General features: G+C 38.4%; 1 protein-coding gene across 15 annotated transcripts in view; it reads left to right on the top strand.

The window, feature by feature from the left end:
* The window catches only part of LOC126272912 (ABC transporter F family member 4), a 202419-nt gene extending 177885 nt beyond the window's left edge, over positions 1–24534 (top strand). For all 15 annotated transcript variants that reach the window (XM_049976184.1, XM_049976177.1, XM_049976189.1 and 12 more), the window contains one exon: positions 23569–24534. In XM_049976184.1, the coding sequence (XP_049832141.1) occupies positions 23569–23712 (144 nt within the window). In that variant the 3' untranslated portion in view covers positions 23713–24534. The remainder of the gene's footprint in view (positions 1–23568) is intronic.
* Positions 24535–24852: the final 318 nt, after the last annotated feature.

A 24852-nucleotide genomic window follows, 5' to 3' on the forward strand; every position in this document is an offset into this window, starting at 1 on the left:
AGTTTTGTCATATGATAACGTAGTTGGAGACTGTGGCTATTATGCAAAATAAACTGTTTGGTGGTGTACAGCCAGTCACAAATTGGTCTTAAGTTACTTTATTCAAAAAGTACCGTTATTGGTTTTGAATTTATATAATTCATCAGGCGGGCTTTCATGGTTTTGTCAAAACATATGAGACATTGGTTTATTGGTGAGTTGCTCTAGGATAATCAAATATTCACAGTTAAAAACATGTTGGCTGCTCTACACCTTGTGTTAGAATGTGTCTTGCATGTCCATCTGGAGCATTTGTTTTCACAGTTTTCTTCCAGTGAATTGTATTTGTAATGTTTGTTGTATTTTCACAATCACATTTGTTGGTTTGCGTTATTAAACACTTGTGTTTGATCACAAACAAATTTCCAATGTGCACCACATGTTTTGACCCACAAGCAAATAAATGAGTGTCAAGATGCTCCAATACAGTGATACATTACAAAAGTTTGGCATTTCGGTAAAAGAAGCATACATTACTGTTATGTTAAATTGAAACAGTATTTCGCATTAAATGTACACCATTAAATACAGATAAATAAAAGATGATTTTATTTACAAAATTATAGAGAAATAAATGTGGATAAAAAGTATTTGAAATCTGTATGCACAGCTTGAACATTGATGGTGATAGTACATTAAAATTTGTTTATATTTAGTGTCATGGAAATTATTGACTATTGTAGATATATACATTATTATAAGATTTGTTACTTTAACTGCATATAGGTGTAGGACAATTATTTATATTGGAGTGTGGGAAGTACTTTCTGAAAGTTTATCATATAAGGGAAACCACTACCTGTATGTTAGAAGTATAGATCCTGACTGTTGAGACACTTGTCCCACTCTGGCACAAGGCAGTGAATGGCTGTCTCATAAAATTCCTGGGGCTGCAATGTTATCCGGTTCTGCACATACAGCTGGACGTAGTTGTGAGAGGTGAATCATTTGTGCCTCAGAGCCATTTTAAGGGGACTAAAAATGGCGTAATCACAGGGAGAGAGGTTCGGACTGTATGGAGGGTGGCCAAGAACCTCCCATTACAATTTCTGCAGGAGTGCCTTCACTCTGTTGGCCACATAAGGCTTTGCACTGACATGGAGTAGAATGACCCCATGGGTGAGATTGCCTGGTCGTTTTGATTTGATCGCTTGGCAAAGGGTGGTCAAGGTTTGCGAGTAACAGTGGGTGTTCACTGTTGTTCCATGCTACAGGAAGTGATTAAGAAGGGAACCATCTTGGTGAAAGAAGAATATCAGCATAACCTTTCCTGCACTCGTGTGGATGTCCTTGGCTTTTATATATATATTGACCCTGAATGCTTCCACTGATTCTGGTTTGAAGTGATGACACCCTGACTCATCTCCCGCCACCACTCATGCCAGGAACGCATTCCCTTCCCGAGCATAGCACTGGAGATAAGCAAGATAGTGGGCTATTTGACATGCTTCCTGGTGTGGTTGAAGACTGTGGGGCACACTTTGCGTATGTGCAGTCATTCCTAAATGATGGTGTGAACACTTCTGACACTCAATCTGACCACGGCGGCTTAGACTTTCACTGTCATTCAGTGGTACTGAGCAATGAGTGCATCCACCAGCTGGATGACGTGATTGCAGCGTAGTGCTCCTGGCCATGCATCATCGGCTAACGACACCAGTCCTACCCTTAAGCGCTTGTGCCACACCTTGACCCTTGCAAGGGACATGACGTGTTTACCATACACTTCTGACGTTCATCGATGAATGTCCGTTCATCCTACTCCTTCTTGTGACACCTCCATGTCACTGTTTGCAATGTGACTGGTTGGATTGATACCTGCCGCTACTAGCTCTGTATTGTCACGCATGCCCTCTAGCGACAGCCTGTGAATGTCCATGCTCTGGTCAGAATCACGCCACGTTACACACGCCACGATATTACCTTCCTGTCACCGATTTGCACATTGTTCGTTCCTTTTTGAATGCCCCTTATAAAAGGAGTATTAGCGAACTCAGTGCGCTCATTAAAGATACAGTCAGGTGTGTGTATTTCTATTTCTTCTAACAGATTCATAGCGGCACTTTTTTGTGCTAAATACCATATTTCCATGTTGTTCTCAGTGTTTCTCACTAAGAGGTTTACTTCAACAATGTGGGCTGCAAATGTAGATTTGTTGAAGTTGCCAAGTCTTAAAGCATCAAGTTGTTCTCTGTTCCTAATCTGAAAACTTCTGCTTGTCTGTCCATTGTAGAATTTTTGGCATGAATCACATTGGAGCCTGTACACCCTGTTTTACTATCAGGTTTCATCGAAGGACTTACATCATGGATTACTTTTTGTTGTAGCATACTGTTAGTACAGAATCTGATTTTAATATTCTTCTCTTTAAATAAGTTTCCTTCTTAGTACAATAGTGGGCTTATGTATGGGGTGACAGTATGTGTAGGTTTGGCTTCTGTGGGAGATTGGTATGTTTTGGAGTAAATGTTGTGTGACTTGCTGTTCAGTGGACCTATGGCTTTTGTTTTTATTTTGTTGAGGAGAGTGTCGAGTAGTATAGGTTCAGGTTCATAGTCATTAGTGTAACTAACTGTTTCAATTGCACTGATTTCATGTTGTTGACCTGAGAGATTCATAGGTGCTTTCTGCATTTGGTGTACCATCACTCTGAAATATGCCATTTTGTGTTGGTTGGGATGGCATAATTAGTTGTCACTGATGATGTCTGTGACAATTGTTTTCTGTAGATACTAACTTGATGTATATGGTCACTATTATAAATTCTAATATGAAGAAAATTAATGCTCTTATTCGTTTCATTTTCAACTTTAATTTAATATTTTTATTCATTTTGCTGAGGTCTACTGCCAATGCTTCACTTTCACTCTTTGTACAATCAAAAAGTGAGACTGTATCATCAAAATATCTTCTGCTGTAGACTATTTTGTTTGAGACATAGTCATTAATTAATGTCAGCTATTATCGCAGCCAAGCCACTTCCCATTGGCAAGTCATCGTGCTGTTGGTAGAGCTTGTTGTGGAAGCTAAAGTAATTGTGCTGCATTATAACTGTGTATATTTCTGTGAACTCACAGAGCTCTGCAATACTAATTTTCTTATATCTAAGTAGACTTTTTTCTTACACTGTTAATAGTCTCTTTAACAGTGATGTTCGTATATAGTCTGAATAAGTCCAGTGGTGCAAATGTTCTTTTGGGTGGGATATAGATGTGTTCAATAAAGTCTATGAGCTCAAGAACGTTACATATGGTGTTGTGTGTGGTGCATCATATCGTACCTCATGGAAATCCTCCACCATATTATTTAAGACACTGCACATCTCCTACTCAACACCATTTGCTCTCACTTCAGGCTGTATTCCAGCTGCACCCTGCTGCCCATCTATCAGTAGCATTCACCAGTAGTCAAGAATATCTTTAAGGCAGCAAAGACATGTATTAACACTTCATTGGGCTTGAACAAGGCCGTGTAATAGGGCTACAAGAAGCTGGATGTTCTGTGATACTGCAGAAAGTCTCAGCAGTCATTGTGCATCATTGCCGGCAGCAACAGTCACTGAGATTGTATGGTAGCAAGAAGACTGGGCTCTGGATGGCCATGTAGTACTCCTGGGAGAGAAGACCATTGTGTTCAGTGTATGGCTCGAGTGTATTGTACTCCATCTGCAGCAGCAATTTGAGCAGCAGTTGGCACCACAGTGACACAACGAACTGTTACAAACCAGTTATGTCAAGGACAGCTCAAAGTCAACTGCCCTACAGGGCAGCATTCTGCAGACCCTAAACCACTGCCATTTGCAACTTCAGTGGCATAAAGCGAAAGCTCATTGGAGGGCAGGGTGGAAGTCTGCTGTGTTTTCTGTTGAAAGGTGATTCTGCCTCAATGCCAGAGAGAGCTGTGTATTCATTAGAAGGCCAGTTCAGGGCCTGCGACAAACCTGCTTGATGCACTGGACTTATATGTCTAATTATGATTTGGGGTGCAATTTCATATGACAGCTGAAGCATTTTCATGGTTATTCCTGCCCCCTGACTACAAATTTGAATGTCAGTGTGGTGATTTGACCAGCTGTGCTGCCATTCATGAACAGTATTTTCTAACAGGATAACCCTCACCTATATACCGCTATTGTAAACCAACATGCTCTACAGAGTGTTGACATAGTGCCTTGACCTGGTTGATCACCAGATCTGTCTCGAATCGAGCACATATGGGAGATCATTGGATAACAGCTCAAGCATAATCCACAAACAATATCAACTGCCCCTTTATTAACCAACCAAGTGCAACAGGCATGAAACTCCATATCACAAACTGACATTTGGAACCTGTATGATACAATAATACTTGCATTCAACATTTTGGCAGTTACACCGGATATTAATGTACCAGCATTTACATTTGCAGTAGCTTACCTCGTGCTTACATTAACGAGTGATCTTGCAGTGTTAATAACTTACATATGTTGTCTAGATAAATGTAGTACCAAAATTTCTTTGCTCTACATTAATTATTTTTTGTTGTTGCAATTTTTTCTGTCAGTCTATTTCTTTCATTGTGTCCTTGGAGCAAGCTGTATTACATGCTGTCTTTGCTACCACATGAGGACACTTTAGGTTCACGTGCCCTTTGCAAACAGTGCTGCATTCCAAGCTGCACTTGCTAGCTGCTGTTTCCCCCATTTTCACACATGATCGTGTCACTTCCTTAGCACCAGGACTTTGAGCTCACATTCTCAGCATTTGGAACGGCTCTGCATTCTGCTGCCAGCACAACTCTTCCCTTCTGCTGCCAGCAAGGCTCTTCCCTTCTGTTACTGGCTTGACTTCTAATGCTGGTACAGGCCCTTCCCCGGTCCAGCACCAACTGGTGAACAGGTTTCCATTATTTTCATTTTTGTGCCTACTTTGATGCAATTGTTTTTTGCCGGCAAGCCCCTTCTGCTGCCGGCATGGTTTCTTTTGCCACCAGTAAGGCCCCCTTAACTGATCAGATGCTTCTTGCAGGGCAGTTATCTGTGTGCCTTTCCTGTGCCTCATCTCCACACAGATATACCACTCTCCTTTTGGTGCAAATTTCTAATCCAGTTCTTCCCTCCTGGCCACCTACTGTGCTGTCTCCAGTGGGTTTTTACTCCAGCACATTCACTTCACAGATCCGTTCCCCTTCAGAGCCAGCAGTTTGCCCACAACCCCAGATCCTGTCTCTGCCCATCTGGGCATTTCCGTTTTCCCTTTAGTAAAAGCCCGACAGCATTGCTGATGGCCACTGGCTGTCAAGCTTGCTTCCAGCTTCCCTGACATCTGCCAGCACTTCTGCTGTAGCCTAGCATGTCAGTACCTTGATGGATCCACCATTTTTTTAAAAGGGGGAAGAGTTTTGTGACGAGGCCAGTCACCTGGCCGCTGCTGCCACCAGTACATACACCCACAGCCATAGGGTTGCAGCACTCTTGACATCATTGACCAAATGCAGCCAGACATACTGCATGCTTACTAAACATTTGTGGACCACAACGGCAACCCACCAATTTGTGCACACAGCAGGAAATTGCTCTGTGTACACAACAGACTCCAATGGGCTCCATTAGAGGTGTCAACATTGCCCATCAGCAGCACTCGCACCCAACCAGGGCACTGCAAACATGGCAGTATGCTGTGTTTATGCACCACATTACACGTCATGGAAATCTTTCAGCCTGATTATTTAAGATGCTGTGTGACCACTACTCAGCAGCATTTGCTCATGTGGGCTCTGCGCCGACTGTGCCCTGCTGCCCATCTGTCGGTAGTGCTCACCAGTGGTAGCCCAGTGCAGCCCAGGATTCCAGCTGAATGTCAGACCTGAGCAACCTAGAACTCCAACTGGACTTCAACCCAGACACTGGCTGGATATCTCCTAGCATGTCATCACCTGTCCATGCCTGTTTGCACCATTGCATCCACACAGCCACCGTTGGTTGAAGCACAAGTTTCCCATTTGCCAAGAGTGTTCTTCCAAAGTCCACCGGCCAGCCTGCACATGACTGGACATCTCATAGGATGTCATCATCTGGCTGGGCCCATCAATACCCTCATGCCCCAGCAGCCACTGTTGGTTTAAGCATGAGCCACCAGCACATTGCCAACGTCCCACTGACCAGCCTGTGCTTGACTGAGCCAGATACTATGTAGGAAATCAAGCTGACACCAACCTAGGACTTAAGCTAGACTCCAGTTGAGATGTTATCATTCTACCCATAATGGCTATTATTTTCTATTTCATGCCAGAATTGTGAACTGTTCATATGTGTTTACCAATAAATGTGTTTCTTTCATTGTACCCTGATAGTCAACTTTATTAGATGCTGTACTTGCCACCATGTAAAGACATTTTAGCTGTAATTCACAACATCCTTTTCATTTCTCTGTATTTGATGGCTTACATTTAATGTAAAATACTTTTCCAATCTAATTTAACAGTATTATGCACTTCCTTTTTTGAAATGCCATATCTTTGTAATGTATCACTGTATTGCAGCACTTTTGACAGTCATATACATTGTAAACATTCATGTATTTGTTTTCATACATTGTAAGTGTGTCAAAACACACACAATGGAGATTTATTTTCTGATCAAACGAAAGTTTTTAATAATGTAAACCATCATTTGTGATTGTGAAAATGTGACCAACATTACGAATATGATTCACTGGAGGAAAACTCTAGAAACAAAGGCTCCAGATGGACATTTCTCTTAAGTTACATTCTAAAAAAAAAAAGCTTCTAGCCCAACCATCTCTATTAGATGTTTGTAACTGTGAGTTGCTGATTATCCTGCGGCAGCTGACCAATAAACCAATGCCTCGTCTGTTTTGGTCTAAAGAATGAAAATCATCTGATGTTGAATTGTATAAATTCTAAATCGGGACCAACACTTTTTGAGTGAAGTAACATAACACCAATCTGTGGCTGTCAAAAATTGAACAGATACTGGAATACAAACGACGAAGAAAATGAAACAGAATGTTATATTGGGTTGAAAACCTCATTTCCTTGGTTCGAATGGCTCAGTAACAACACAGAGAAATTTGATGAGGCATTCCAGAATTTTTTTTAAATGTCTGTATAGTTCAACAAAATGGACCAAAAATGCAGATAATTAATCATGAAGATAATGACATTTCAGAAGTAATGCCATTTGAGCTGTTTATAAAGCTACATAAGGCACGGAAGAAAAAAGGCAATTAGTCAGTCAGTTATGTGCGTATTCAGTGGATTGTAATTGTAATCTCTTGCTATGAAATGTAACATGTCAGTTAATTTACAGATGTAATACACTTTCTCAGTGAAACATTCTGACCATTTACAGGACTGTCTTCTACTACATTAATCTTCTTGTTCTTGTGGTCTTCAGCCTGAAGACTGGTTTGATGCAGCTCTCCATGCTTCTTTACCCTGCACAAGCCCCTTCATCACCAAATAACCACAAGTTACATCATTCTGAATCCACTTACTGTAGTCATGTTTTGGTCTCCCTGTATAATTTTATTTTTACCTCTCTTCCCCCTGCACTTCTCTCCAGTACTAAATTGGTGATCGCTTGATGTCTCAGAATATGTCCTATCAGTTGATCCCTTCTTTTAGTAAGTTGTGCTCTAATTTCTTGTCTCCCCAATTCTGTTCGGTACTTCCTCCTTATTTACATGGTCTACCCATCTAATCCTCAGCACTCTTCGGTAGCACCAGATCTCAAAACCCTCTATTCTCTTCTTGTCCAAACTGTTTATTGTCCATGTTCAACATGTATACATGGCTACACTCCAGACAAGTACCATCAGAAAAGACTTCCTAACACTTAAATCTATAGTCGATGTCAACAAATTTCCATTCTTCAGAAATGCTTTTCATGCCATTGTTAGTCTATATTTTATATCCTCTCTGCTTTGGCCCTTGTCAATTATTTTGCTGCCCAGGTAGCAAAACGTGTCTATTGCTTTTAGTGCCTCATTTCTGGATCTTGTAACTGCTATCTGGTTTCTACACAAGTTGTAAATAGCCTTTGGCTCCCTGTGTTTTACCCCTGCTATCTTCAGAATTTCAAAGAGAGTATTCCATCCAATAGCGTCAAAAACTTTTTCTAAGTCTATGGATGCTATAAACATATGTTTACCTTTCATTAACCTATCTTCTAAGATAAGGTGCAGGATCTGTATTGCCTCATAAGTTGCTACATTTCTCCAGAATCCAAACTAATCTTCCCCAACTGGGATCCTACAAATTTTTTCACTCTCCTGTAAAGAATTTGTGTTAGCACTTTGTAACAATGACTTATCAAATTGATAGTTTGGTAATATTCACACCTGTCAGCACCTGCTTTCTTTGGAATTTGAATTATTGCATGCGTCTTGAAGTCTGCAAGAGTATTTTGCTTGTCTCATACATCTTGCACCACCAGATGGAATAGTTGTCATGGCTGCTGTCCCAAGGATACCACTAGTTCTTAAGGAATGTTATCTACTCCAGGAGTGTAGTTTCAGCTTCTTCTCGCAGTTTTGCATTTCCCATCTCATTTTGATCCACAGGGTGTCCATAATTAAAGTTCTAGTTTCAAAATGCTGTAGAAAGGAAACCACTGCTCAGAATGACATCAGATTTGAGCAGCATATTAATCACACTGGGGAAACATCATGGGAAAAAAGGGAAAAAAAGAAAACAGAAAATGTCTTATCAGAATGAGGTCTGCTACAAATGACAGATGAATCAGAATACAATGGCTGTGGTTGCACATTACACCATCCATACTGTTCATTGCAATTGACTGCACAAGTTCAGGAGTCAACAGTTGTGGCACTGTTAGGTAATCCCATCTACCAGGGAAAGATCATACCACATCAGATGAAAAGAAAAATTGGCTTTTAATTGTTCTGAAGCCAAAAACCTCATAAAAAGAAAAATGTCATTGGTTTTTAATTGCCGTGGGTTCAAAATCTGCATAAAAACCAAAATGACATCTACTTCTAGTTGCCATGAGACTGGCGCAAGATGTGTTCAGTATGCTGTCTTTAGTTTTCTAACACAAGTTGAAATCGAGGAGAAGCAGCACATTCCACAGCATGTCGGAGTGTCTCAGGGGGTCCCATTGAGAATGCATCTTACAGTGTGTGTCACCAATTGACCTACATTTGTAACTTGAGGACTGAGCACATTATCTTTCAGATAATCCCCCCCCCCCCTTCCCGTGTCAGGTGATATGGATGGTCAGGTTGGAGGGACATGACGCCTGATAATTGTAGCATTACTGAAATGCCTCTGAAGCAGCCACTTCAATTCTAACACACGGCTTCCTCTTTCATTTCTTAGCCTCAATCCATATTCACCTACTACATTTCCTTCTCTCCCTTTTCCTACACTCGAATTCCAGTCACCCATGACTATTAAATTTTCGTCTCCCTTCACTATTTGAATAATTTCTTTTATAAACTACAAAATCAAAAAGGGGTAATGCAGGAGTAGGTTTCATAATGAATAAAAAAAAAAAAAAAAAAAAAAAAAGGAGTGCGGGTAAGCTACTACAAACAGCATAGTGAATGCATTATTGTGGCCAAGATAGACATGAAACCCACGCCTACTACAGTAGTACAAGTTTATATGCCAACTAGCTCTGCAGATGACGAAGAGATTGGTGAAATGTATGATGAAATAAAAGAAATTTATTTCCTGCTTAGCGCAAGCAATCTGCTTAATAGCTTCAGATATGAAGCACGCCTCTAGGACTGTCCCAGACTACCATATGTCATGGAGTACAAATCCTCGGGCAAGGAAACTTCCTGACTCTCACATGGGGAGAGACAAGTATTTTATCACAATTGTAGCCTGTCTAAGCATGGATATATTATTGACAGTTACAATATATGTGTTTATACAGTGTCTGTTTCTTCACATTACAGTGTCCTTCAGGCATCCATGCACATCCACAGAATCTGTTCTGATGATTACAGCTGTGATAAATTTTATGAAATTGATTTGCATTTTGCGAATCTGGATTGACATCAGCTCTTTGTGACAAATGAAGATTTGTGCTGGACTGGGACTCTAATGCAGGCATGTCTGAAGGAAATTGTAATGTGAAGATAAAGATGATGTATAAACATAGACATAGTAACTACCAAGTAGTATCTATTTTTGGTGAAATTGGTGTAGTTTCTATTCTATATAACATGAGATTTTTGCCTAGAATGTTTGATCTTGTAGACTCTTCAACAGTTTCCTTTTTCCCCAAAATAGTCTTTGCTTGTTTTCTTCTTGTGGCTCTATTTGGCTTTCAACAAATCATTGTTTCTGATAAGGTGCAGCAGCATTTTCATGCTAATGAACAGAGCACTTCTCTCATTTAGCAGGTTTCTCAACATTATCTTTTTTCCTCCATCCAATTTAATACTTACAAAATCAGCAGAACACTGATTTCTAATTAACAGCATGTAATGCACGATTAGCATACTACTATACATTATATAGCATGGCAGTCAACCACGAATGTGAACTAATTACAGCTTTGAACACCCATGTGGTGAGTAACGATGCGAGGAAACCAGCTGCACCTACCTCTTAAAGGGCAGTCAACCTACACCTGTCTTCTGTGTTTCTGGAAAAGCAGAACTCGTGCACATTGATAGGAACCATTGATCCCTTCTGGTGTAGTTCAAGTTCTTCTTAAATACTCTTAACACCGTGATGGAGCAGGATTAGTCTCTTCACTTGTTTCAAAATAAGAAAAGAACAATCAGCGAAGCAAAACAGAGAGCATAAAGCATTTGGTAACAGCCACTACACAATTGCTTGCTGAGGTTGTGCACTATAAATGAAGTAGTTCAGGCCCAACTTCTATATGTATCTTCCACAACCTTAGTTAAAAACACCTCCCATGTAAAACTGTGCACATAACAACTACTTTAGTTAGCAGACAAATTTATGCATATTTTATGGTCTATGATTCCATGTTCCGTGGCTGACTCCTAAATTGCCACACAAGGCACGTACGTATCTTATGGAGACTATTTCACCTCCTACAATTACTGTAGCACCAGAGCATAAGTTACAAATGGACTGATATGTCATTTTGTTCTTGCAGGGGTGTGCTTTATAGTTTCCAAATGACTTCTTAGGGGCATTCTGTTTGAAAATGGGCTTTGCCATGAGCTCTATTCTGTATGTCTTAGCCGCTCTGCCGATTGCATTGGTAGGCAAGTGCACCGGGTGGTGTTATTTTCGAAGCAGAGCCCCCGTGTTATTCTGTAAACATTTCGGAAGTGATGCCATGTGGTTCTAGTGAACCAAGACACTGTTGTCAGTTCTCCTTGTGCCAATCAATCAAAAGCAATCTGGTGCAGACCCACGCATGTGCGCACTGCATTGCAAAGAGTGGCACGAACCCAAAGCTGCTCTTCTTCGCAGAACCAAAAAGTATGTGAAGAGTACATAACACTGTTCAAATTTCACTGACCAAGTGTTTCCATCCATGAATAATAACAATAGGATATTTAACTATGTCCTGGAAACGATCATAAATGCCATATATTTTGTCATTTTATTCTCATTCACATCAACTTCTTGTTTTGGATTTTACGTTTGGAATGTGAGTTAGGAATGGTGAATAGTACCACAGTGTACAAATACATCAACAAAACAGGCCAAAAAATCCATCATTTTTCTCTGTTTTCTACTGCCCCCTAGTTGCTTCAAAATTCATGAAAGTATGTTCCACATAAGCAACTGATTGAAGGCAGTTTGGTTAGATGATGCTTCACAAATAAAAGAAGTGAAATGCATATGGCAACCTCCAAGAACTCGAAAAATTATGTAAGAGAGTCTCAAAGAATAAGAAGATGCATAGAATGTGGTTGTAACTTGCTCCTAGAGATCCAGATGATGAAGTAGCCTGCTTCCCTATACAGCATATAAACAATTTGGCTCCTAAAAACAAAATTTTAAAAAATGCCTCTTTGACAGTGTGTGGCAAGTGCAGCTATTGAAGTTCGTCATAGTTTATAATACGCATCTGATGCATCAAAATCTTTCATAGATGGTAGTATAGTCTAAAAATATAATGATGGGGATCCTTCTTCTCTGTCTACTGTTGTTAAAGATTCAATTGCAAATAAATACTTGTGACACACAAGAGTATAAACATGACTGCTGTTACTTTCATTCTCAGTGATTTAGGTTCTACTCTTAGATTCCCATCTGACCACACACTCGGGAATCGCTGTGTATTTGGAAAAACGTGGTGAATTATTTGTGACAAGTGTTTCATGCACAGCAATTTCACCTTTTATTTCTTAAACATATGGAAGTCGTGATATAAAAGATGATACACATTATTGAGAAAGCACACTCTTATATGTAAATAATAATGAATATTTCAGAAAAAATACTTAACTTTCGCCAATAATTAAGTCTCAGAATGTGTTACAAACATGAAGAGGGGAAAAAAAATTTCAATGCCAACAGTGTGCAAACCTACGACCTTCAGCACTCCTATTCATTGCCTTAACCGCTTGGCTACTACAGCTCACATGCAGCCAGCATGGTAATTCTAGGCGAGAGAGATGTAGGCTGACTTCATTGCCAAATGATGCAGCATAAGCCATAAATGTATGAAATTTTGAAAGATTTACATCCACTATCAGGCTTCACAAAATAACTTTCTATTGTTACTTAAAAGTTTTAAACATGTTCCAATAATTGATAAGTAAACCAATGTGGGAAAAAGTACGCGGAGTCGCTAGTAATTCCAGATAAAACACGTGTAACATACATAAGCAGAGCCGACATTTTGAAATTTCATAATTTTTAAACTCTTAATTATGTAAAACTAACATTTTTATTGTGAGAATACCGTCAAAAATGCTTTTTTTGTGTTATAATCATTCACTGTAACAACAATACAAAACTATATTTCTAACAAAAGAAAACAGTGTATTATGAACTCACTTTCCACTCAGATGCATCCTGGTGATTCTTCAATAAATCATAATCACTAAATCTGAAACTAAAATCACTCAATAATTCTAAAATAACAAATTCTAGTTGTAAACAAATCACACTGAATCAAACGAGTGGCCATACCTAGACCTAACCACCTTTTCGTAATGTTGTCAGAAAATTGGCAGCGGGACCAATCGGTAACAGGTTTCAGAAGCTTACAGAATCGCTACTTCAGATAATGAACCAAAAATGACTACCGAGACTAACCTACCACACCAATCAGTTTTAACGATACAGTATAGAGCCCCCAGGTGTCATTCAATGCTGGCGACTGAAAATTTGTTACTTTTCCCATATTTATATGTGGAAAACAAAACTGCTTGAAATTATCCCTGATAAAATAGTTCATCTGGATGAAATTCACTATGAAACACTATTTTTTAACTAATTTCACATTTTCACGTTCTGAGGCAGAATTCGCATTTATTGCACATCCTAATTTTTTCAGATTCCTAGATATACACATTGCATTCATTCATTCACATTTGCAGTATTTACACATCACTCTCAAGTAATGTATTTCTGTACATCTGGAAAAATTACATTGGCAGACCCTTCTACAAGAAAGGTTGTTGTTGTTGTTGTGGTCTTCAGTCCAGAGACTGGTTTGATACAGCTCTCCATGCTACTCTATCCTGTGCAAGGTTCTTCATCTCCCAGTACCTACTGCAACCTACATCCTTCTGAATCTGTTTAGTGTATTCATCTCTTGGTCTCCCTCTACAATTTTTACCCACCACGCTGCCCTCCAATAATAAATTGGTGATACCTTGATGCCTCAGAATGTGTCCTACCAATCAATCCCTTTTTCAAGTTGTGCCACAAGCTTCTCTTCTCCCCAATTCTATCCAATACCTCCTCATTAGTTATGTGATCTACCCATCTAATCTTCAGCATTCTTCTGTAGCACCACATTTCGAAAGCTTCTATTCTCTTCTTATCTAAACTATTTATCGTCCATGTTTCAATTCCATACATGGCTACAATCCATACAAATACTTTCAGAAACGACTTCCTGACACTTAAATCTATACTCGAAGTTAACAGATTTCTCTTCTTCAGAAACACTTTCCTTGCCATTGCCAGTCCACGTTTTATATCCTCTCTACTGCAACAATCATCAGTTATTTAGCTCCCCAAATAGCAAAACTCTACTACTTTAAGTGTCTCATTTCCTAATCTCAGCATCACCCGACGTAACTTGACTACATTCCATTATCCTCGTTTTGATTTTGTTGATGCTCATCTTATATCCTCCTTTCAAGACACTGTCCATTCCGTTTAGCGGCTCTTCCAGGTCATTTGCTCTCTGTGACAGGATTACAATGTCATTGGCAAACCCTCAAAGTTTTTATTTCTTCTCCATGGATTTTAATACCTACTCCGAACTTTTCTTTTGTTTCCTTTACTGTTTGCTCAATATACAGATTGAATAGCATCAGGGAGAGGCTACAAACCTGTCTCACTCCCTTCCCAACCACTGCTTCCCTTTCATGCCCCTCGACTCTTATAACTTCCATCTGGTTTCTGTACAAATTGTAAATAGCCTTTCGCTCCCTGTATTTTACCCCTGCCACCTTCAGAATTCAAAAGAGAGTATTCCACTCAGCATTGTCAAAAGCTTTCTCCAAGTCTGCAAATGCTAGAAACGTAGGTTTGCCTTTCCTAAATCTATTTTCTAACTGAAATCGTAGAGTCAGTATTGTCTCACGTGTTCCAACATATCTACAGAATCCTAACTGATCTTCTCTGAGGTCAGATTCTACCAGTTTTTCCATTCGTCTGTAAAGAATTCATGTTAGTATTTTGCAGCTGTGACTTATTAAACTGATAGTTCAGTAATTTTCACATCTGTCCACACCTGCTTCCTTTGGGATTGAGATTACTATATTCTTCTCGAAGTCTGAGGGAATTTCACCTGTCTCATACATCTTGCTCACCAGATGGTACAGTTTTGTTAGGCCTGGCTCTACCAAGGCTGTCAGTAGTTCTAATGGAATGTTGCCTACTCCCGGGGCCTTGTTTCGACTCAGGTCTTTCAGTCCTCTGTCAAACTCTTCACGCAGTATCGTATCCCACATTCCATCTTCATCTACATCCTCTTCCATTTCCATAATATTGTCCTCAAGTACATCGCCCTTGTATAGACCCTCTATATACTCCTTCCACCTTTCTGTTTTCCCTTCTTTCTTAGAATTGGGTTTCCATCTGAGCTCTTGATATTCACACAAGTGGTTCTCTTTTCTCCAAAGGTCTCTTTAATTTTCCTGTAGGCAGTATCTATCTTACCTCTCATGAGATAAGCCTCTACATGCTTACATTTGTCCTCTAGCCATCCCTGCTTAGCCGTTTTGCACTTTCTGTCGATCTCATTTTTGAGACGTTTGTATTCCTTTTTGCCTGCTTCTTCTGTTACCCAAGGATTTCTACTAGCCCTCATCTTTTTACCTACTGGATCCTCTGCTACCTTCACTATTTCATTCCTCAAAGCTACCCATTCTTCTTCTACTGTATTTCTTTCCCCCATTCCTGTCGATTGTTCCCTTATGGTCTCCCTGAAGCTCTCTACAACCTCTGGTTCTTTCAGTTTATCCAGGTCCCATCTTCTCAAATTTCCACCTTTTTGCAGTTTCTTCAGTTAATCTACAGTTCATAACCAATAGATTGTTGTCAGAGTCCACATCTGCCCCTGGAAATGTCTTATAATTTAAAACCTGGCTCCTAAATCTGTGTCTGACCATTATATAATCTATTTGAAACCTGTCAGTATCTCCAGGCTTCTTCCATGTATACAACCTTCTTTTATGTGGAGTTAGTGGAAAATAACTGTTGTCTACTCATTGTCTCAATGGCATAGTATGTGTTACTTTGGAATAGTGTTTATTATTTAACCAATTACAAATCAGGTAACTGTTATAAAATGGTTACAAATGGTGATACTTGTATTCTTTAAAAATAATTTTAATTTCATCGTGAAGTAAATATTTGTATATATTTACCACTTCTTCGGGGAAAATATACTTGTCCCCTTTTCCTTTATGATGTAATATTTTTAGATTATTCAATAATACAGTGACAGCAGGATCTTGACTTTGGTGTGTTTTTGTTAAACATACCTGCAGCTAGCTATGTTTTATCATCTTGGATCCTTTTCTTTTTTAGTATTGTAACACTTTTGAAACTAAAAATACTATTTGCTAATGCAAAACTCCATGAAACAATTTCAAGTCTGACTGCGTTCTTACAGTACTCACACACACACACACACACACACACACACACACACACAACACTTTCTCTCTCTCTCTCTTTCATATATATATTCTCCCCTTTGGGTAGCCATTTTGGCCTAGGTTTTTTTATTTATTTTCACTGAAATGTCATTTTTTTATATTAAATTATTTTTTCTTTCTATGTAAAATTAATTACTAATTTTTATTAGTACAGGGCTATAAATACAAAATCAAAAAGGGGTAAAGCAGGAGTAGGTTTAATAATGAATAAAAAAAATAGGAGTGCGGGTAAGCTACTGCAAACAGCATAGTGAACGCGTTATTGTGGCCAAGATAGACACGAAGCCCACGCCTACTACAGTAGTACAAGTTTATATGCCAACTAGCTCTGCAGATGAAGAAATTGATGAAATGTATGATGACACACAAGAAATTATTCAGGTAGTGAAGGGAGACGAAAATTTAATAGTCATGGGTGACTGGAATTTGACAGTAGGAAAAGGAAGAGAAGGAAACGTAGTAGGTGAATATGGATTGGGGCTAAGAAATGAAAGAGGAAGCCATGTGTTAGAATTTTGCTCAGAGCATAACTTAATCATAGCTAACACTTGGTTCCAGAATCATGAAAGAAGGTTGTATACATGGAAGAATCCTGGAGATACTAATAGGTTTCAGATAGATTATATAATGCTAAGACAGAGAAATTGCAAAAAGGTGGGAATTTAAGGAGATGGGACCTGGATAAACTGAAAGAACCAGAGGTTGTACAGAGTTTCAGGGAGACCATAAGGGAAAAATTGACAGGAATGGGGGATAGAAATACAGTAGAAGAAGAATGGGTAGCTTTGAGGAATGAAATAGTGAAGGTAGCAGAGGATCAAGTAGGTAAAAAGAAGAGGGCTAGTAGAAATCCTTGGGTCTGTAAGTGAAGCAGGCAAAAAGGAATACAAACGTCTCAAACATGAGATCAACAGCAAGTGCAAAATGGCTAAGCAGGGATGGCTAGAGAAGAAATGTAAGGATCTCATGAGAGGTAAGATAGATACTGCCTACAGGAAAATTAAAGAGACCTTTGGAGAAAAGAGAACCACTTGCATGAATATCAAGACCTCAGATGGAAACCCAGTTCTAAGCAAAGAAGGGAAAACAGAAATGTGGAAGGAGTATATAGAGGGTCTACACAGGGGCGATGTTCTTGAGGACAATATTATGGAAATGGAAGAGGAGGTAGATGAAAATGAAATGGGAGATATGATACTGCATGAAGAGTTTGACAGAGCACTGAAGACTTCAAGAAGAATATAGTAATTCCAATCCCAAAGGAAGCAGGTGAAGACAGTTTTACCGAACTATCAGTTTAATAAGCCACAGCTGCAAAATACTAACGCGAATTTTTTACAGACGAATGGAAAATCTGGTAGAATCTGACCTCAGAGAAGATCAGTTTGGATTCTGTAGATATGTTGGAACACGGGAGGCAATACTGACCCTACGACTTATTTTAGAAGAAAGGTTAAGGAAAGGCAAACCTACATTTCTTGCATTTGTAGACTTAGAGAAAGCTTTTGACAATGTTGACTGGAATACTCTCTTTCAAATTCTGAAGGTGGCAGGGGTAAAATACAGGGAGCGAAAGACTATTTACAATTTGTACAGGAACCAGATGGCAGTTATAAGAGTCGAGGGACATGAAAGGGAAGCAGCGGTTGGGAAGGGAGTGAGACAGGTTTGTAGCCTCTCTCTGATGCTATTCAACCTGTATATTGAGCAAGCAGTAAAGGAAACAAAAGAAAAGTTCGGAGTAGGTATTAAAACCCATGGAGAAGAAATAAAAACTTTGAGGTTTGCCGATGACATTGTAATTCTGTCAGAGACAGCAAAGGACTTGGAAGAGCCGCTGAACGGAATGGACAGTGTCTTGAAAGGAGGATATAAGATGAGCATCAATAAAATCAAAACGAGGATAATGGAATGTAGTCAAGTTAAGTCTGGTGATGCTGAGATTAGGAAATTAGACACTTACAGTAGTAAAGGAGTTTTGCTTTTTGGGGAGCAAACTAACTGATGATTGTCGAAGTAGGGAGGATATAAAATGTAGACTGGCAATGGCAAGGAAAGCGTTTCTGAAGAAGAGAAATTTGTTAACATCGAGTATTGATTTACGTGTCAGGAAGTTGTTTCTGAAAGTATTTGTATGGAGTGTAGCCATGTATGGAAGTGAAACATGGACGATAAATAGTTTAGACAAGAAGAGAATAGAAGCTTTCGAAATGTGGTACTACAGAAGAATGCTGAAGATTAGATGGGCAGATCACATAACTAATGAGGAAGTATTGAATAGAATTGGGGAGAAGAGGAGTTTGTGGCACAACTTGAAAAAGGGATTGGTTGGTAGTACATGTTCTGAGGCATCAAGGGATCACTAATTTGGTACTGGAGGGCAGCATGGAGGGTAAAAATTGTAGAGGGAGACCAAGAGATGAATACACTAAGCAAATTCATAAGGATGTAGGCTGCAGCAGGTACTGAGAGATGAAGAAGCTTGCACAGGATAGAGTAGCATGGAGAGCTGCATCAAACCAGTCTCAGGACTGAAGATAACAACAACAACAACAACAACAACAACAACAACAATTTTTACTATATAACCTTCCACAACTACAGAACCATGGGACTGCAGTGGTATGATATGTCGAGAGTAAGAATGAATTTGCTGCAGACTGCAATTAAATGACCTTCAATTTTTTTAATTTGAACATGATCAATTTCGAGACTACAAGTCTCTTCTTTAGACGTACCTGATACGTGCACATCAAATTAGTGTGTGCCATGTTTTTCTTAGAACCGTGTCTTGTTATTGTTAACTGTTCTGCAGTAACATGCACTATCAAAGAAGAGTCTAGAACATCAGTCACGAAGTGACAGAGTCAGTGGCTGGCCAGAGAATAATCTTCTGAATTCTGTAGCCAGCCATTGAGCTTGTCACTGTGTGAGCACTTTCACTGCACTTAACATATTTACACTTATGCACTACAAAGTATCACTGTCCTCTCTCCATTTTGCATGAGGACAGTGATTCTTCCCAACACAGAAGTACTTGGACTGTAAAATTTAAGTTTATTCTCATCAGGCAACTGTTATGGGCCACATAATTAAATTAAATCTGTGTTACCAGTATTGCTTTCATTGTGTACTGTGGCGGGTTTTTTTTTTTTTTTTTTAATATTACTCCCAAAGTTTAGATTTATCTCAAGCAGTGAATGCTAAATATTATTCTTTCCTTTGTTGGTCATGGATACAAAAATGTTTTTACTTCAGCACTAAATTATGCAGTGCATGCTGGAAGTCAATGATTGAGCACAGCATCTATGTTCTTAAAAATAAATATTTATTATTATTTTGAGCTTTTCCTCATTACAGAGGTTTATGTCCAACATAATAATTTACTTGGAAATTACAATATAAACAATAACCATTCTTAAACTATATTCTCAAAATATTTCTCCAGGTGTTTCGATCTTGTGTGTCTTCTTCCTCTGCACCCATTCTCCTCATTGTGTGCTGTACATTTTGGATCCAGGTGGTCATAGGGCATCATCTTCTTCTTCTCCCCTCAGGTTCCCACTCCAGTATCAATTTTGGCATTCTGGTTTTCTCCATCCGTCGTACATGCCCGTACCAATGTAATTTCTTCCTATCCATTACGTCATATATTCTTTCTTTTATTTCCATTCTCCTTATTACTTTAGTGTTCCTTATCATTTCTATCCTGGAGATTCTTGCCGATCTTCTCCAAAAGTCCATGTCTAGAGCTTGTAACTTTTTAATGTGCTTCATGTTAATTGTCCAGGTCTCCGTTCCATACAGAATCACCCTCCCTAATATGGATTTGTATATTAATTTTTTAGTTCTGCTCATTACATTACTGCTCCACAAGACTGAGTTAAGCATCCCAATAACCCTCCATCCGCTACTAATTCTTTTATTGATTTCTGATTCTGATTTTCCCTCGATTTCTAAAATGGATCCCAAATAACAGAAAGTGTTTATCTTTTTTATTTTCATTCTTTCAATATATAGCTCATCTGAATCATTTGTCAAGTATTCTGTTTTTTGGTAATTAATCTTCAAACCCCAAGTTTTGTATGCTATTGCTAGTTGATTGCCCATATAGTTAGCATCCTCCCCATCTTGTGCTACGACTACTTGATCATCAGCAAATAATCAATGATGTAGGTAAACTCCATCTCTTATTTCTAATCCCATACTATTACATTTACAAGACCATGTTCTAATGCTAATATCTATATAGATTTTAAATAATGATGGTGACATGGGACAGCCCTGTAAAAGGCCTTTGCTTGTTCTAAATTTCTGTGAAAGTTTATTACCAACTTTCACTTGGCAAATGTTATCTTTATACATCTGTTGTATTATTTTAATCAAGGAAGGGTTTATGTTTGCCATACGTAGTGCTCTCCAAAGTAATTTTTTTTCCCTATGTTTCTCCAAAATCTGTCGTAATGTGAAAATATGGTCTACACATGATCTCCCAGCTGTGAATCCACATTGTTCTTCTTGGGTTCTAAAATCTTTTTCCAGTTTGTGTTTAATTACTTTCACAAAAATTCTTATTAATGTGTTTGTAACACAAATTCCTCGATAGTTTGAACAAATTTTGCAATCCCCTTTCTTAAATATTGTATTAATGTGACCTAGCTTCATCGCGTTGGGTATTGACTCTCCATGTATCATTTTGTTGAAGAGCTGTGTTATCAGTTTCACAATTTTGTCACCACCATATTTCAGACCCTCCAGATTGATATTGCCTGGTCCCGGTGATTTACCATTCTTTCCTGTTCTCAACGCCTGAAGTACTTCACTTTCTAAAATCTGGATCTCATCATCTTCATGTCCTTTATCTTCCCCTGTTCCTTCTTCTAGATATTCTTCTCTGCCCTCATTTAATAATTTTCGGAAATACTCTTCCCATTCCTTTTGTGTTATCAGTTGGAGATCAGTTTTGCTTTTTGTATCCTGTCGAAGCCCTTTCAATACTGACCATGCTTCTTTTTTTCTCCCAAATCCTAATTTGCTATTCACCTTGGCACATGTTCTTTCCCATGCTTCATTTTTTGCCATCCTTATTTTTTCCATCACTTCATTCTTCTTTTCCTTGTATATTGATCTTGTTTCTTCTGATTTATCATTCAACCAATGAAGGAACGCATTTCGTTTTTCTCTAACGAGGGCCTCTAGTTCCTCTGACCACCACTCTGCTGCACGGTCGTGGTTGCTATCTTTTTTACCCAACACCTCTGTTGCTATGATTTTCACATTAGCTTTTATATAGTCATATATTTCCTCTGTACTTCCTTCAAATGATTCAACCAGTTTCCTTTCCATCCTGGCCGCAAAGAGTGTTTTGATACTTTCGTCTTGTAGGCTGTCAATATTAAAAGGCAAATTTTCATCTTTCTCAGTCTGGTTTGTTTTATTTATGTTACTTGTATCACTCCTTGGATTCTTCCATGGCCAGAAAGACTTCATTTTAACTAGATAGTGGTCTGATCCACACTGGGCTTCTCTATAAGATCTGAGGTCTACTGCTTTGAAACTACTTGTTTGCCTAATGATAATATAATCTATTATAGAATGATGTTCTTTGGTGTTCTTTTGCCAAGTATATTTATGAATGTCCTTATGTTTGAAAAATGTGTTGGTAATTTTTAGATCAAACTGTTCACAAATTACAATCAATCGTTCCCCATTGTCATTATATTCGTCCTCTCCATGTTTTCCTACTACTCTACAAGGTTCTCTAATTCCTACTCTTCCATTCAGATCTCCCATGATAATCAGTTCCTTTCTTCTTGGGATTTTTTCAATAGTCTCCCTGAGGGTGTCCCAAAATGTATCCTTCTCCTTATCTTTTGTGTCGTTCGTGGGTGCATATACGCCAATAATCACAACTTCCCTGGCAAATAATGTCATTTCAACAGTTATAATACGTTGATTGATGAATGTCCAATTTGTGATTCTTCCTTTCCATGATTTCTTTATCATAATGCTTTGGCTCTTGCTGCTTTTGATACCTCACTCCAGATATGTACATAATTATCCAGTTCTTCTTCTCCGTGGCCTTTCTTCTTTGTTTCAGAGAGTACGACCACATCCATGTTGAACATGTCAAGTTCTGCAGGTAGTAAATTTATTTTAGTGGAAATACCTTGCACATTCCAGCATCCAAACATAATTTTCCGTTTCTCATCGCCAGTTCATCGTCCAAAGTTCCAATTTTTCCGAGGCATATTATTAGGTTTTTTAGCATTTTTATGTTTTTATGTGAGTGAGGAGCTGGCCCACTGCACAACCCCCAAACCGGAGGACCAGGTAATTTTTACTCGAGGTTTTCTTCCTTTAGCCTTTGATAAGCCAATATCATACTACAAGGCAGCAGTTGCTAGTTTTGGCCCACCCCAGGTATTTTATTTCCCCGGCACCCACCATATCTGGAGAGCATTCCCCTATCCGCCACCTGGGGAGGTGCCCGATGGGAGACCAGCAAACTCCACTAAATATAACAACATTTTTCACAACATGTGCCGTATATTCTTCAAATCTGACACAATAATCTTCTTATAACAAATATTAGATTCTTTGAGAACATTTCCAATTACCTCATAATTCAGAATGTGAATGTGAATGTCAACTTGATAGTTCTGACTGATATCTTGCAATACTCATTACAGCACAGTCTTAATTTATCTTTCAAATTCTCCAACATATGCCAGCAATACACTGAGCTTTAATATCATGCCAATGCAGGTACTTCCTCTTGCAAAGTTAGTTAGTTGGTTGGTTTGGAGGGAAAGGGATGAAACGACAGGGTCCTCAGTCCCTTGCAAAGTTACTTGATCACCATCACACCCTGGAGACATGCATCATCCCTTGACATGGATCATCACGTGAAAATAAATAATAAATTTGCACAGTAGTTGCACTATCCTATATAATACATTATAGCATTTTATCGTTTGTATCATTTGTCAGAAAGGTAAATGTAAGGTTAATCATCACGCTTCTCGAGTGACATATAACACCACATTACACCTGATCTCCTTTCTGTATTACTTTATGTTAAGTGGGTAGAATTGTAGGCTGCTACTGTAGAATAGTGAACTCCTTATTGCATCTGATACATAAAAATTCACTGAACTGAAATAGCTTATTTTCTAGCATATAACTTTTTAAAAATTCTTTGTAGGAAGATGAGCAAGATGTTATGGAGAACCAAGGTGACATTTGGAATGGTGATGTGCATTCGGAGGAGGATGAAGAGGAGGAGGAAGAGGAAGAGGAAGCAAGTGAAGATGAAGCAGAACTACATCCCCATCCAAATGCACAGTAGTGTGACAGCTCCAAATAATGTGCACAAAAACATAACTGTTTTTGTTTGTCAGTTAAAATTCCAAGGACAATTGGAATCTCAATTTTCTCACATATGAAAATTGCAGGAGTATTCTGTTTTGGAGGAACCTGATTTTATACTGCTATGAGTTGATTACAAAATTGAACTGTAGTCTTTTAGAAAATTGTTTTAGTCACTCATTGGGCACAGTAGTGCACCATTATACACTACTTTCAGATCCTGGACTATAGTTTTGTTACCATAGTCACTACATTTCTGCAAAAAGATGTCTTGACTTCATGGTAAAGGTGTAAGAATCAGTTCATTAGCAGCTTCACTCACATAATTAACAGAAAATTAATTTCAGCACATCTCCTCATAATACAATTTACTTTGTAATAATGCTAATGCTGAAATTATAATTAAAGGAATATTGTTGTCAGAAAGCAGTATTCAAATAATTTTGATAATGTAATTAATTCTTTTTTTCATGAGGTCAACTTATAGGCTGAGGGCTGACTTCATCAGTACAATAATGAAAATACTTTGAATGTCATATTGTATTCTTTAGTGTAAGCCTTAAACTGTGCCAAATTTTTTCATATTACCAGAATTTTTAAACATTATATTTAAATTTTTCATGTTGATGATAAGTAGAGCTTTACAATGATTTACTGTGATGTATGTGGATGGTGTTAAGAGATTGCATAAAAATATTTGTTAAATATAATGATGCTTCTATATATGAAAATGTTGCAAACTACTAAATATTGTAAACAAATTTATTATTTATCTACATGAAATAAATTAATCGAAAATTAATTTTGTCTTGCATTTTCCCCATTATTTAATGTGTGGTTTGTGTATGGTGATGGAAGAATGTGATTTTCTGTCAACAGATTACAAGTATTATACTCTTTCTAATAATCCATACTTAAGTCTGGCCTGTAAGTATACCGCAAATATTTTTTGTCTGTTGACTGTAGTAGTAAAAAGGGTGATTAAAAAACCCAAATAACTACAGACACTTTTCAGTAGCACCAGTTGTAATCAAGATAATAGAAAATTGCGCGCATAAGCAGATATACAGCTATTTTGAAGAGCAACAAAATTTTAAATGAACAACAGTTAAGATTTAGG

The sequence above is a fragment of the Schistocerca gregaria genome, chromosome 5 (assembly GCF_023897955.1).
Source record: "Schistocerca gregaria isolate iqSchGreg1 chromosome 5, iqSchGreg1.2, whole genome shotgun sequence".
NCBI classification, from domain to species: Eukaryota; Metazoa; Arthropoda; class Insecta; order Orthoptera; family Acrididae; genus Schistocerca; species Schistocerca gregaria.